Below are 13,512 nucleotides of genomic sequence, written 5' to 3' on the forward strand. Positions count from 1 at the left end.
CTCAAAAGAAGACATTTATGCAGCCAAGAAACATGAAAAAAAGCTCATCATCACTGGTCATTAGAGAAATACAAATCAAAACCACAAAATCACGTGAGAAACCGTCTCACGCCAGCTGGAATGGTGATCGTTAAAAAGTCAGGAAACAGCAGATGCTGGAGAGGATGTGGAGAAATAGGAATACTTTTACACTGTTGGTGGAAGTGTAAATTAGTTCAACCACTGTGGAAGACAGTGTGGCGATTCCTCAAGGATCTAGAACCAGAAATACCATTTGACCCAGCAATCCCATTACTGGGTATATACCCAAAGGATTATAAATCATTCTACTATAAGGACACATGCACACGTATGTTTATTGCAGCACTGTTCACAATAGCAAAGACTTGGAACCAACCCAAATGTCCATCAACGATAGACTGGATAAAGAAAGTGTGGCACATATACACCATGGAATACTATGCGGCCATAAAAAAGGATGAGTTCATGCCCTTTGCAGGGACATGGATGAAGCTGGAAACCATCATTCTCAGTTAACTAACACAGGAACAGAAAACCAAACACCACATGTTCTCATTCATAAGTGGGAGCTGAACAATGAGAACACATGGACACAGGGAGAGGAACATCACACACCGGGGCCTGTCAGGGGATGGGGGCTAGGGAGGGATAGCATTAGAAGTACCTAATATAGATGATGGGTTGATGAGCACAGCAAAACACCATGGCACGTGTATACCTATGTAACAAACCTGCACGTTCTGCACATGTACCCCAGAACATAAAGTATAATAAAAAAAAAAAGTATAAAAGTATGTTATGCATAATTAATCTATAATGCCATAAATGATCATGCAAAACTTAAATAATATGGTGGCCCGAGGGGCTGCCTTGTAATTGAAACATGCTTTCTTTCATGCATGGACTATATGCATTTTGTTAATGCGCATTTTGTTTAAATAAGTTGTGTAAGAGACACACCTTTCTAGATGAAACTATACGTGTGTGCCACCCTTTGCACTACTAATGATCACCTCAAGACTATCAGGAGAAATATTTACATTTCCATTTTATGAAGAAAGGAACCAAATTATTAGTTATGCTTTTTTAAACAAATTACCAGTTTACATAATTAATAAGGGTGCATTTTAAGTTCTAACTTTATTGTATAATGTATCATTTAAAAATACCAAGGAGGAAATATCCTTTGCTTTTAATGATGCATGAGTGGAAGTAATGCTAGTTGGCAGTATTTGATTGTAAGAAATCAATAAATTGTGATTTTAAAAAAATCAGCAAACAACAAAAGGAAAAACTAAAAAGACCCACTTTAACAAGGTGTAAAATCCAGTCTCCACAAATGCAAGATGAACAGTCAATAATGTAACTGCCTACTCAAACCAAAACCAACTTTTCAGAGGAAGAATCCGGCATCTCAACAAACTATCGATTCCTGTGTCCAGTATACAATCCAACATTACTACACATGGGAAGAAACAGAAAACTGTGATCCAAAGAAAACAGAAAAACAAACAATAGAAACAGATGCCCAAATGTTAAAATACGCAGTTTAAAAACAGCTATTATAAATATGTTCAAAGATATTATGTGTTCAAGAATATGTTCCAGAACAAACATCCTTGTTCAAAGATACATATTCAAGGATAAATGTGTTGTTATAAATGTACTCAAAAGAGTCAAGTAAATAGAGAATATCACAAAAATGAAAACTATAGGCCAGGAACGGTGACTCATGCCTGTAATACCAGCACTTTGGGAAGCTGAGGCAGGCGGATCACAAGGTCAGGAGATGAGACCATCCTGGCCAACATGGTGAAACCCCATCTCTACTAAAAATACAAAAATTAGCCGGGTGTGGTGGCATGTGCCTGTAATCCCAGCTACTTGGGAGGCTGAGGCAGGAGAATCGCTTGAACCCGGGAGGCGGAGGTTGCAGTGAGCCGAGATCGCGCCACTGCACTTCATTCAGCCTGGGTGACTCCGTCTCGAAAAAAAATAAGAAGAAAAAAGAAAACTATAAAAAATGGGAACTCTAGATCTAGACAGTATAAAAAAATTAAAATTCACTGAATGAGATTAACAGCCTATCGAAAACAGCAGAAAAGGTCGGTAAACTTGAAGCCACATGAACAGGCATTCTCCGATATGAAGCACAGAGAGGGGAAAAAAAAAAGTTTGATGCTTTTTTTTTTTTTTGTAAGAGACAGGGTCCTGCTCTGTCACCCAGACTGAAATGCAGTGGTATGATCATGGCTCACTGCAGTCTCAACCTCCCAGGCTCAAGAGATCCTTCCACTCAGCCTCCCAAATAGCTGGGACTACAGGCATGCATCACCACACCCAGCTAATTTTTTGTGTTTTTCTAGAGACAGGGTTTCACCAGGTTGCCTAGGCTGGTCTCCAACCCCCGGGCTTCAAGCGATCCACCCCCTCAAACCCTCCCAAAGTGCTGCAATTACAGGCACGAGCCACGATGCTCACTTAAGCCCAGAAGTTCAACACCAGCCTGGGCAACATGGTGAGGCTCCATCACTACAAAAATACAAATGGTGCGTGCCTGTAGTCCCTGCTACTCAAGAGGCTGACATGGGAAGATCCCTTTAGCCCAGGAGGCAGAGGTTGCAATAAGCCAAGATCACGCCACTGCACTCTAGCCTGGGTGACAGAGTAAGATCGTGTCTCCAAAAAGAAAAACAAAAAACAAAAAAACCAACAAACAAAAAACAGACCAAACTGTAAATATAAGGGAACTTAATGTGACAAAACCATCTACAAAAAAAAAAAAAAACTATAGAAAACATATTTAATAGTAAAACATTTACTAGATTCCCCATAAGACCGAGAACAAAGCAAGGACATCCATTCTCATCACTGCGACATTATCAGGAAGTCCTAACAAGTGCAATAAAGGTAAGTGGGGGAAAAACACATAAAAGTTATAAAAGAAGAATCTCTTTATTCACAGATGACATGACTGTGTAGAAGGATAACTCTAAGAAATATATAAAACTAGAAAAACTAGTAAGTGAACTAGTAAAACTTAAGTACAAGATCATAAGATACAACGTCAACATACAATCATATTTCTGTATACCAGCAGCAAACAATTTCAACATAAAATTAAGACAATTTCATTAACAGCAGCATCAATACAAAATACATTAACAGCGGCATCAGTACAAAGAGATTGAACAAAAATGTGATAGATCTCTACAATGAAAGCTGTAAAACACTGCTGAGAAGAAAACCTAAATACATGGAGAACAATCATATTTATGGACTGGCAGACTTAGCATAATTAAGATGATCATTTTCTCCAAACTGATCTACAAATTTAACTCAATACCAAAATCCCAACAAGCATGTTTTCTAGAAATTGACAACCTGATTTTAAAAGTGTATGCGGAAATGCGAACACCCAAAACAAATTCTGAAGAAAAAGTTGGAGAAAGTGTTATCACCTACTTCAAGACTTAATATAAAACTATAATTATCCAGACAGTGTAGTACTGGCATAGGAAATACAAATCATTGAAACAAAACTGAGTCCCAAAACAAACTCATACGTAGCCAACTGATCTCCCACAAAGGCACCAAGACTACCTAGAAAAGGAAGTCTTTCCAACAAATGCAGCTAAAACAACTAAATATTCGTATATAAAAAAAAAGAACCTCAAGTCTTACCTCATCCCACACACCAACACTGTTTCAAGATGAATCAGATTTAAATGCACAGATAAAATTATAAAACTTCTTTATTTCTGTGCCCTTGGGGGCAAGTAAAGGCTTCTAAAATAGGGCCAGGCGCGGTGGCTCACGCCTGTAATCCCAGCACTTTGGGTGGCCGAGGCAGGCGGATCATGAGGTCAGCAGATCGAGACCATCCTGACTAACATGGTGAAACCCCGTCTCTACTAAAAATACGAAAAATTAGCCGGGCGCGGTGGCGGGAGCCTGTAGTCCCAGCTACTCAGGAGGCTGAGGCAGGAGAATGGCATAAACCTGGGAGGCAGAGCTTGCAGTAAGCCGAGACAGCGCCACTGCAGTCCGGCCTGGGCGAAGGACCGAGACTATCTCAAAAAAAAAAAAAAAAAAAAAAAAAAAAGACTTCTAAAATAGGACCCAAAAGGCTATAAACATTCAGAAAAATTTTTCTTTGATATACTGGACTTCATCAAAATGTAACACTTCTAGGCCAGGCACTGTGGCTCACGCCTGTAATCCCAGCACTTTGGGAAGTCAAGGCAGGTGGATCACTTGAGGTCAGGAGTTAGAGACCAGCCTGTTCAATACGGCAAAACCCCGTCTCTACTCAAAATACAAAAATTAGCCAGGGGTGGTGGCACATGCATGTAGTCCCAGCTACTCCGGAGGCTGAGGCATGAGAATTGCTTGAACCTGGGAGGCAGAGGTTGCAGTGAGCCAAGATCGTGCCAGTGCACTCTAGCCTGGGCAACAGAGCAAGACTCTATCTCAAAAAAACAGTTAACACTTATGCTTATCAAAAGACCAGCCATAAACTGGGAGAAAATATTCTTAATACATACATGACAAAAGACTTGCCACCAGAATACACCAAGATCTCCTACAAGTCAAAAATAGACAATCCAATCTTTAGAAATGTGCAAAAGACTTGAAAAATCACAGCACAAAATTATACAAATGGTCAATAAGCTCATGAAAAGGTGAGCAACATGAGTCAAGAAATACAAATTAAAACCATAAAACCCACTTGGGCAATTAAAATTAAAAACTTACAATACTAAATGTTGATAAGGATGTGGAGCAACTAGAACTCTCACACACTGCTGAGTGTATACACAATGACACAACCACTCCAGAACACTGTTTTACAGTTTCTTATGAAGTCAAACTTCTATCTGCCGCATCAGTCAGCAATTTCACTCCCAGTATTTACCCAAAAGGAAATGAAAACCTGTATCCCCACAGAAAGTCTTTTACATAAAAATTTCACAGTGCCTTCATTCATAATAGCCAAAAACTGAAAACTAACTAGATGTCCACCAAAAGGAGAATTATATGTTCATATAATTCATACAATGGAATTCTACTCAACAATTAAAAAAAAAAAAGAATTGGCCAGGCGCAATGGCTCACACCTGTAATCCCAGCACACTGGGAGGCCAAGGCGGGTGGATCACCTGAGGTCAGGAGTTCAAGACCAGACTGACCAACATGGTGAAACCCCATCACTACTAAATATAAAAAATTAGCCGGATGTGGTGGCGCATGCCTGTAATCCCAGCTCCTTGGGAGGCTGAGGCAGAAGAATCACTTGAACCCAGGGGGTGGAGGTTGCAGTGAGCTGAGATTGCACCACAGCACTCCAGGCCTGGGCAACAAGAGTGAAACTCCATCTCCAAAAAAGAATTACTGGCACATGCATCAATATGGATGAACCTCAAAAAATGAAAAAGACACAAATGAAAACATATTGTATTATTCCTTTTACATGAACTTTGAAAACAAGCAAAAATAATCTATAGTGACAGAAATCACAGAGGTAGTTGCTGGGGATGGGGGGCAGTATTCATTATGAGGTGACACGAGGGAACTTTATGGGGTGAGGAAAATGTTCTATACCTTCACTCAGGTTTTAGTTAAATCCAGGACAGGGATAGGTCTATACATTTATCAAACTGATTTTTTTTTAAATATATATAGTTATAAAATAAAAAATACAAGAATAGCTACTGCTGCTCGCTTCTGGTGTCCATTTACATGAAATATGTTTTTCCATCCCTTTACCTTAAGTTTATGAGTCCTTGTGTGTCTGGTGAATCTCCTGAAGACAGCAGATACTTGGTTGGTGAGTTCTTATCCATTCTGCTATTCTGTATCTTTAAAGTGGAGCATGTAGGCCATTTACATTCAACATTAGTATTGACATTTGAGGTACTATTCTATTCATCGTGCTATTTGTTTGCCTGAACGCTTTGTTTTTTTTCTTCATTGTGTTGTTTTATAGGTCCTGTGTGATTTACGCTTTAAGGAGATATAATTTTGGTATTTTGAGAATTTGTTTCAAGATCTGGAGCTTCTTTTAGCAGTTCTTGTAGTGCTGGCTTGGTAGTGGCAAATTCTCTCAGCACTTGTTTGTGTGAAAAAGACTACTTTCCTTCATTTATGAAGCTTTGTTTCACTGGATAGAAAATTCTTGGCTGATAACTGTTTTAAAGAGGCTAAAGATAGGACCCCAATCCCTTCTAGCTTTTAGAGCTTCTGCTGAGAAATCTGTTAATCTGATAGGTTTTCCTTTATAGGTTACCTGAGGCTTTTGCCTCACAGCTCTTAAGATTCTTTCCTTCATCTTGACTTTAGTTAACCTGATGACTACGTGCCTAGGCGATGATGTTTTTGTGATGAATTTCCCAGGTGTTCTTTAAGCTTCTTATGTTTGGATGTTTAGATCTCTAGCAAGGCCGGGGAAGTTTTCCTCAATAAATCCCTCAAATTTGTTTTCCAAACTTTTAGATTCCTCTTCTTCCTTGGGAACACCAATTATTCTTAGGCTTGGTTGTTTAACGAACTTATTGGAGGCTGTGTTCATTTTTTTTTTTATTCTTTTTTGTCTTTGTCAGATTGGGCTAATTCAAAAGCCTTGTCTTCGAACTATGAAATTCTTTCTTCTACTTATTCAATTCTATTGCTGAGACTTTCCAGTGCATTCTGCATGTCTCTAAGTGTGTCCTTGATTTTCAGAAGTTGTGATTATTTATTTATACTATTTTACTGGAAATTTTTCCATTCATATCCTGTATCACTTTTTTTATTTTGCTAAGTTGGACTTCACCTTTCTCTCGTGCCTCCTTGATTGGCTTAATAATGACCCAGTGAATTCTTTTTCTGGCAATTCAGAGATTTTTGTCTTGGTTTAGATCCATTGCTGGTGAGCCAGTGTGACCTTTTCAGGGTGTCAAAGAACTCTGTTTTGTCATATTACCCCAGTTGTTTTTCCAGTTCCTTCTCATCTGGATAGACTATGTCAGAGGGAAGATCTGGAACTCAAGGGCTGCTGTTCAGACTCTTTTGTCCCACGGGGGTGCTCCCTTGATGTGGTGCTCTCCCCTTTCCCCTAGAGATGGGGCTTCCTGAGAGCCAAACTGCAGTGATTGTTATTTCTCTTCTGGATCTAGCCACCCAGTGGAGATAATCAGGCTCCAAGCTGGTACTAGAGAGTGTCTGCAAAGAGTCCTGTGACGTGATCTGTCTCCAGGTCACTCAGCCGTGGACACCAGCACTTACTCCGGTGGAGGTAGCAGGGGTGTGAAGTAGATTCTGTGACGGTCCTTGGTTGTATTTTTGTTAAGTGTGCTGGTTTTGTGTTGGCTGGCCTCCAGCCAGGAGTTGGCACTCACAAGAGCATATCAGCTACAGTTGTATAAAACTGGATTTTTTTTTTAACTGAAGATCCGTGCATATCATTATATGTTAATTTTATTTCAATAAAAACAAAAAGCCATCTTATTACTCATAGACTGATCTCATCTCATTATTTAAGCTATATCTCATATACACATTATGTTGAAGATGAGGTTTTGGATCACTGAGGTTTTAGCTAATAGATTGAACATAGGCTCTTACCTTGCAAATCCTTGGGGCAGTTCTCCAAGGCCATAGAGTGGATAAAGGTATGGGCTTTTGCCATATCTTGCCAAAGACTCACTGTAAAGTTTAATTCTATTAATGGTTTCATAACATGGTTGATCTAAGTAGCTGGAGGAAAGGAAATGAGTATTAGGAAAGGGCTTTAGTTTTCATTCATGGTGTTCAATTTATAATTTTTTTTGAAGTGATTTCAATCCACTATCTTCTTTCTTTTTTGTTTTTTTGCTTTTTGAGACAGAGTCTCACTCTGTCACCCAGAGTGGAGTGCAGTGGTGCAAGATCGGCTCCCCACAACTTCCACCTCCCAGGCTTCAAGTGATTCTTCTGCCTCAGCCTCCCAAGTAGCTGGAATTACAGGTGTGCACCACTACCGCCCACCTAATTTTTGTATTTTTAGTAGAGAGGGGGTTTTACCATGTTGGCCAGGCTGGTTTTGAACTCCTGACCTCAAATGATCCACCCAACTTGGCCTGCCAAAGTGCTGGGATCACAGGCGTGAGCCACCATGCCTGGACCACTACCTTTATATTTCACTTAAAAGGTCCCAACACTAATTTCAACTAGAACCTCTTCATTCATAGTGCAATATGGCTAAGTATTTGTTTTGTTAGAATTTCCACTTGGAAGAATTGGGAAATTTCGTGAGAATTTCAACAAAAATACAAATCTAAAAACCAAAATACTTACTCATCAGTTCTGTAAAGTGCAAGAGCATGACCAGTAAAATCTATAACATCTTGACCCAAATCAAATTTCTTATACACATCTCGCATTGTGGTCTTCTTAGGATCAATGCCTTCAAAAGTTCTCGGATCTTTTTCATCGAAGTTGGCAACATACACTAGGAATTTCCTGAAGCGGCGTTTTTCAAACAGTCCCATTAGGCCTAAATAAAAAAGTATTTTTCAAAAAGCACACTCACAATCAGACATTGAGGAGAACAAACTATGAGAGCAAAGTTTAAACATGCCTTGTTATCAACTGCAGAATGCAGGATGCAATTTTTTTTTTTTTTGAGACGGAGTCTTGCTCTGTCGCCTAGACTAGAGTGCAATGGCGCAATCTCAGCTCATTGCAACCTCTGCCTCCCGGGTTCAAGCGATTCTCCTGTCTCAGCCTCCCAAGTAGCTGGGATTATAGGCAACCGCCATTACACCCAGCTAATTTTTGTACTTTTAGTAGAGACAAGGTTTCACCATGTTAGGCTGGTCTCAAACTCCTGACCTCAGGTGATCCACCCACCGCGGCCTCCCAAAGTGCTGAGATTACAGGCATGAGCCATCGCGCCTGACCAAATGCAGGATGCAATTTAAGATATGGGAGTTTGGACAGCATGGCTTCCAGTTTCACAACACTTTAAAATAAACTAACACGATTATAACATACAATTACAAGTAATTAAAACTAGTACTTAACTGAATGAAAAATGTCAAATTATGTTTCTTACTAGGTACAAGGTAAATGTGACACTGAACAAGTATCCATATGAAGAGTCTTCCTTTGACAACTCTGATCTACACTCAGCCAATTGCCTAAATTCTGAATGCTCTTCCTTTTCTGCCTCCGTATGCTAACATACAACCGGGCATTTAATGATAACAGCTTAAGATAACAAGAACAAATTGACCTCAATAAAATTTAGATGATGCTGCTGCTGCTGCTAGTCACTTACTTTACTGAAGTCCTACATAAGCAACCAATTCGCTGCATTTTACACTAAAAAACAGATGAAGAAGCTACAAATTACCACTTTATAAATCCTCAGCTTTTACTACTAGGCTGTATTTCAACTAATCATAGATGATAGACAAATAGCCAATAAAAAAGAAAATTTTCTGATTTTATCTCCCTTCTCCCCCCATTCCTAAGCTGTACAGCTATTTTTAAAATACAACTACAGTTTTAAAAACAAACTCTCAAACGTTTCTATTGACAGCTTAATGTTTTGATAGATTTAATATTACATCCAAGATCATTTTCCAGCCAACAAAACTGAAAATTAAAACCATGAGGCTGGTCGGGTTGTGGTGGCTCATGCCTATAATCCCAGCACTTTGGAAGGCTGAGGAGGGTGGATCGCTTGAGGTCAGGAGTTCAAGAACAGCCTGACCAACATGGTGAAACCCTGTCTCTACTAAAAATACAAAATTAGCTGGGTGTGGTGGCGCACGCCTGTAATCCCAGCTACTTGGAAGGCTGGAGCAGGAGAATCACTTGATAAACCCAGGAGTCAGAGATTGCACTGAGCCGAGATCGTGCCATTGTACTCCAGCCTGGGCAACAAGAGCGAGACTCCACCTCAAAAAAAAAAACAAAAAAACAAAAAAACAAAAAAACAAAAAAAAAACAACATGAGGCTATTAATGACAACTGACTACATTTAATTTTTTTAAATTAAGATTTACAACTCAGCCTTTTAAATGGACAGAATGTACACACAGTAAAGGCATAAGGCTGAATAGAAATATCCTATTACCACATCAGCACCATACTTAAGACACAAGTGTAGTTGTCAGAGCTGGGTATAAGACAGGCAAAAGGAAACATGAATCACTATTTCAATGCACTTAAAACTTAGGTATCATATTCCGGTCGGCACAGCCTGTCAGAACCTAAAGCTATTACTAACAGTTATTTTGGAGTATCTCCCAACTTTTGTTTATTTAATAGAAACTTGAGTTGCTGTTACCAACTTTCGTTTTAATCAAAATAAAAATCTATCATGTTTCCTTCTCTTTCCTCTCCTTTATTTTCCTCCATTACCTGATCCTTACCCAGATAGGGATAGAAATCAGTGCCACTCCTGTTTTACACAGCACAGTAGAGACGTCCTGGCTGTTTTTCCATCCCTTAACTCCATGTTGCTATGCATGGCGCCAAATAGTGGTCTCAATGACTAGCTGTTACGGCATGAGAACCAGATATAATTGTATTACAAACACTTCAAACACCCAGTGCTCATTCTGAAAAACTCCTAATTGAAAAAGTTCAAATCAATAATGTGTTTCCTACTGTGTTGTGTTTTTTTTTTCCATAGAAACAAGGTCTGGCCATGTTGCCCAGGCTGGTCTCAAACTCCCAGGCTCCTAAAGTGTGGAATCACAGGTGTGAGCCACTGCACCTAGTCCCTACTGTGTAATTTTTTTACAACTACTATTTATCTATGCTGATGCCTTCCCAGATCACCTTATTTAAAGCGTCCTTCTCACACTCCCTCCTTCCTCTTTCCCCCACAGCAATGTATCACCATCGGATATGCCTTTCTGTATTTACAGTTGTCCCTTGAATAACATGTCTGAACTGCCACTTTTTATGTAGATCAGAGGTGTCCAATTTTTTGGTTTCCCTGGGCCACACTGGAAGAAAAAGAATTGCCTTGGGCCACACATAAAATACACTAACAATAGCTAATGAGCTTAAAAAAAAATTGTGAAAAAAAATCTCATGTTTTAAGAAAGTTAACAAATTTCTGTTGAGCTGCATTCAAAGCTACCCTGGACCACATGCAGCCCGTAGGCCACAGACTGGACAAGCTTGATGTAGATTTTTTCTTGTCAATAAATGTACTGAAAAAATTTTTGGAGGTTTGCATGTTGTTGTTGTTGTTGTTTTAAAAAAGGAGTCTCACTCTGTCGCCCAGGCTAGAGTGTGCAGTGGCGCGATTTCGGCTCACTGCAACCTCTGCCCCCGAGGCTCAAGCAGTACTCCCACCTAGGCGTCCCGAGTAGCCAGGAGTAAAGGCGTGCGCCACCAGACCCGGCTAATTATTTTTCTATTTTTAGTAGAGACGGGGTTTCACCACGTTGGACAGGCTGGTCTCGAACGCCTGACCTCACGTGATCCGCCTGCCTCAGCCTCCCAACGTGCTGGGATGACAGGCATGAGCCACTGTGCCCAGCCAGATTTGTTTTTTTCAGTTCTACATTTTATTTTACTTGATTTTTTTTTTCCTTTTTGAGATGAGATCTCTGTCACTCAGACTAGAGTGCTGTGGTGCAACCACGGCTCACTGCAGTCACCAACTTCCTAGGCTCAAGCAATCCTCCTGCATCAGCCTCCTGAGTAGCTGGGACTACAGGCTATTCAGCTAATTTTTCTTCTATTTCTTGTAGATACAGGGGTCTTACTATGTTGCCCAGGCTGATCTCGAACTCTCGGGCTCAACTGATCCACCCACCTCAACCTCCCAAAGTGCTAGGATTACAGCCATGAGCCACAGTACCTGGCCAAATGATTTTTTTTTTCAAGAGATAGGGTCTTGCTATTTAAGTGCATATCATCCAGGCTAGAGGTGCAGTGACTATTCCCAGGTGTGATCATAGCACAGTATAGCCTCAAATGCCTGGGTTCAAGCAATCCTCCTGCCTTGGCCTACCCAAGTGGCTAGGATTACAGGTGCACAGCAACATGCCCGGCAGATTTGTGACAATCTGAAAAAACTTGCAGATGAACCGCATAGCCTAGAAATACCAAAAAAATTAGAAAAAAAGTTATGTATGTCATGAATGCTAAAATATATGTAGATATTGTTTACTATCATAAATACATATAATTCTATTTCAAAGTTAAAATTTAATCACAAAACTTAGGCACACAAACACAAACCATACACGGTGCCACTGTAAACAAAGATGGATGTAGTATTAAGTCTTAACTGCATAAGATTAACTGCAGTACATACTGTACTACTGTAATAACTCTGTAGCCACCTTTTGTTGCTAATGTGGTGAGCTCAAGTGTTTGAGTATCTTAAAACTCTATGTGACAATAATCATCTCTGCATGAGCAGTTCACCTCTCCAGTAAATTATCTGTCACAGTAAAAAGTGATCTCTCCTTGTTCTCGCGTATTTTTCATCGTGTTTAGTGCAACACCATAAACATTGAGTAAAAGGTAGGACCCACAGGGAATGCCACTGATGCTGGAAGTGCTCCCAAGAAGCAAAGTCATGACATTACAAGAAAAAGTTGAATTCCTTGAAACATACCAACTGACTTCATGTCTGCAGCTGCAGTTGCCCGCCATTTCAGACAGACAATTCATCTCATACACATACAACCTAAACTTTTGGTATCAATAAATCCAGTATGGTGCTGTAAATGTACTTTCTCTTCCTTATCATTTTCTTAGGGGCACTGTCTTTTCTATAGCTTACTTGATTGTAAGAACACAGTATATAATACATTATCACAAGGCCAGGTGCAGTGGCTCACACCTGTAATCCCAGCACTTTGGGAGGCCGAGGCAGGTGGATCACCTGAGATCAGAGGTTCAAGACCAGCCTGACCAACACGGTAAAACCCTATCTCTATTAAAAATACAAAAAATTAGCCAGGTGTGGTGGTGCATGCCTATAATCCCAGATACTTGGGGAGGCTGAGGCAGGAGAATTGCTTGAACTTGGGAGGTGGAAGTTGCAGTGAGCCAAGATTACACCATTGAACTCCAGCCTGGGCAACAAGAGCAAAGCTCAGTCTCAAAAAAAAAAAAAAAAAAAAAAAAAAAAAATCACATACAAAATAAATGTTAATCAACTACTTAGCTATTTATGTTATCCGTATGGCCTCCATTCAACAACAGGCTATTAGTAGTTTCGGAAGTGTCAAAAGTCTTGAAGTCTTAATCTCTGAAAGTGATCTAAGAGGGTTAAAACTCACTTCTTCCAAACTCTTTTTAATGTTGGTATTTTGACCTCCTCCCATGAATTATAAATGTTCTTGGCTGGATGCAGTGGCTCACGCCTATAGTGCTAAGACTTTGGGACACTAAGGAGAGACGACTGCTTGAGCCCAGGAATTCAAGACCAGCCTAGGCAATTATAGCAAGACCCTGTTTATACAAAAAATAAAAAAAATTATACCA

General features: G+C 39.9%; 1 protein-coding gene across 2 annotated transcripts in view; it reads right to left on the reverse strand.

Annotated features, from left to right (window-relative positions):
- The window catches only part of GDI2 (GDP dissociation inhibitor 2), a 48,221-nt gene that overhangs the window by 12,271 nt on the left and 22,438 nt on the right, over window positions 1-13,512 (reverse strand). For both annotated transcript variants that reach the window (XM_009245094.4, NM_001131829.2), the window contains 2 exon segments: window positions 8,338-8,536; window positions 7,627-7,758 (listed from right to left, as the gene is read on the reverse strand). In XM_009245094.4, coding sequence (XP_009243369.1) covers window positions 7,627-7,758; window positions 8,338-8,536 — 331 coding nt within the window.

The sequence above is a fragment of the Pongo abelii genome, chromosome 8, assembly GCF_028885655.2.
Source record: "Pongo abelii isolate AG06213 chromosome 8, NHGRI_mPonAbe1-v2.0_pri, whole genome shotgun sequence".
Taxonomy (NCBI): domain Eukaryota; kingdom Metazoa; phylum Chordata; class Mammalia; order Primates; family Hominidae; genus Pongo; species Pongo abelii.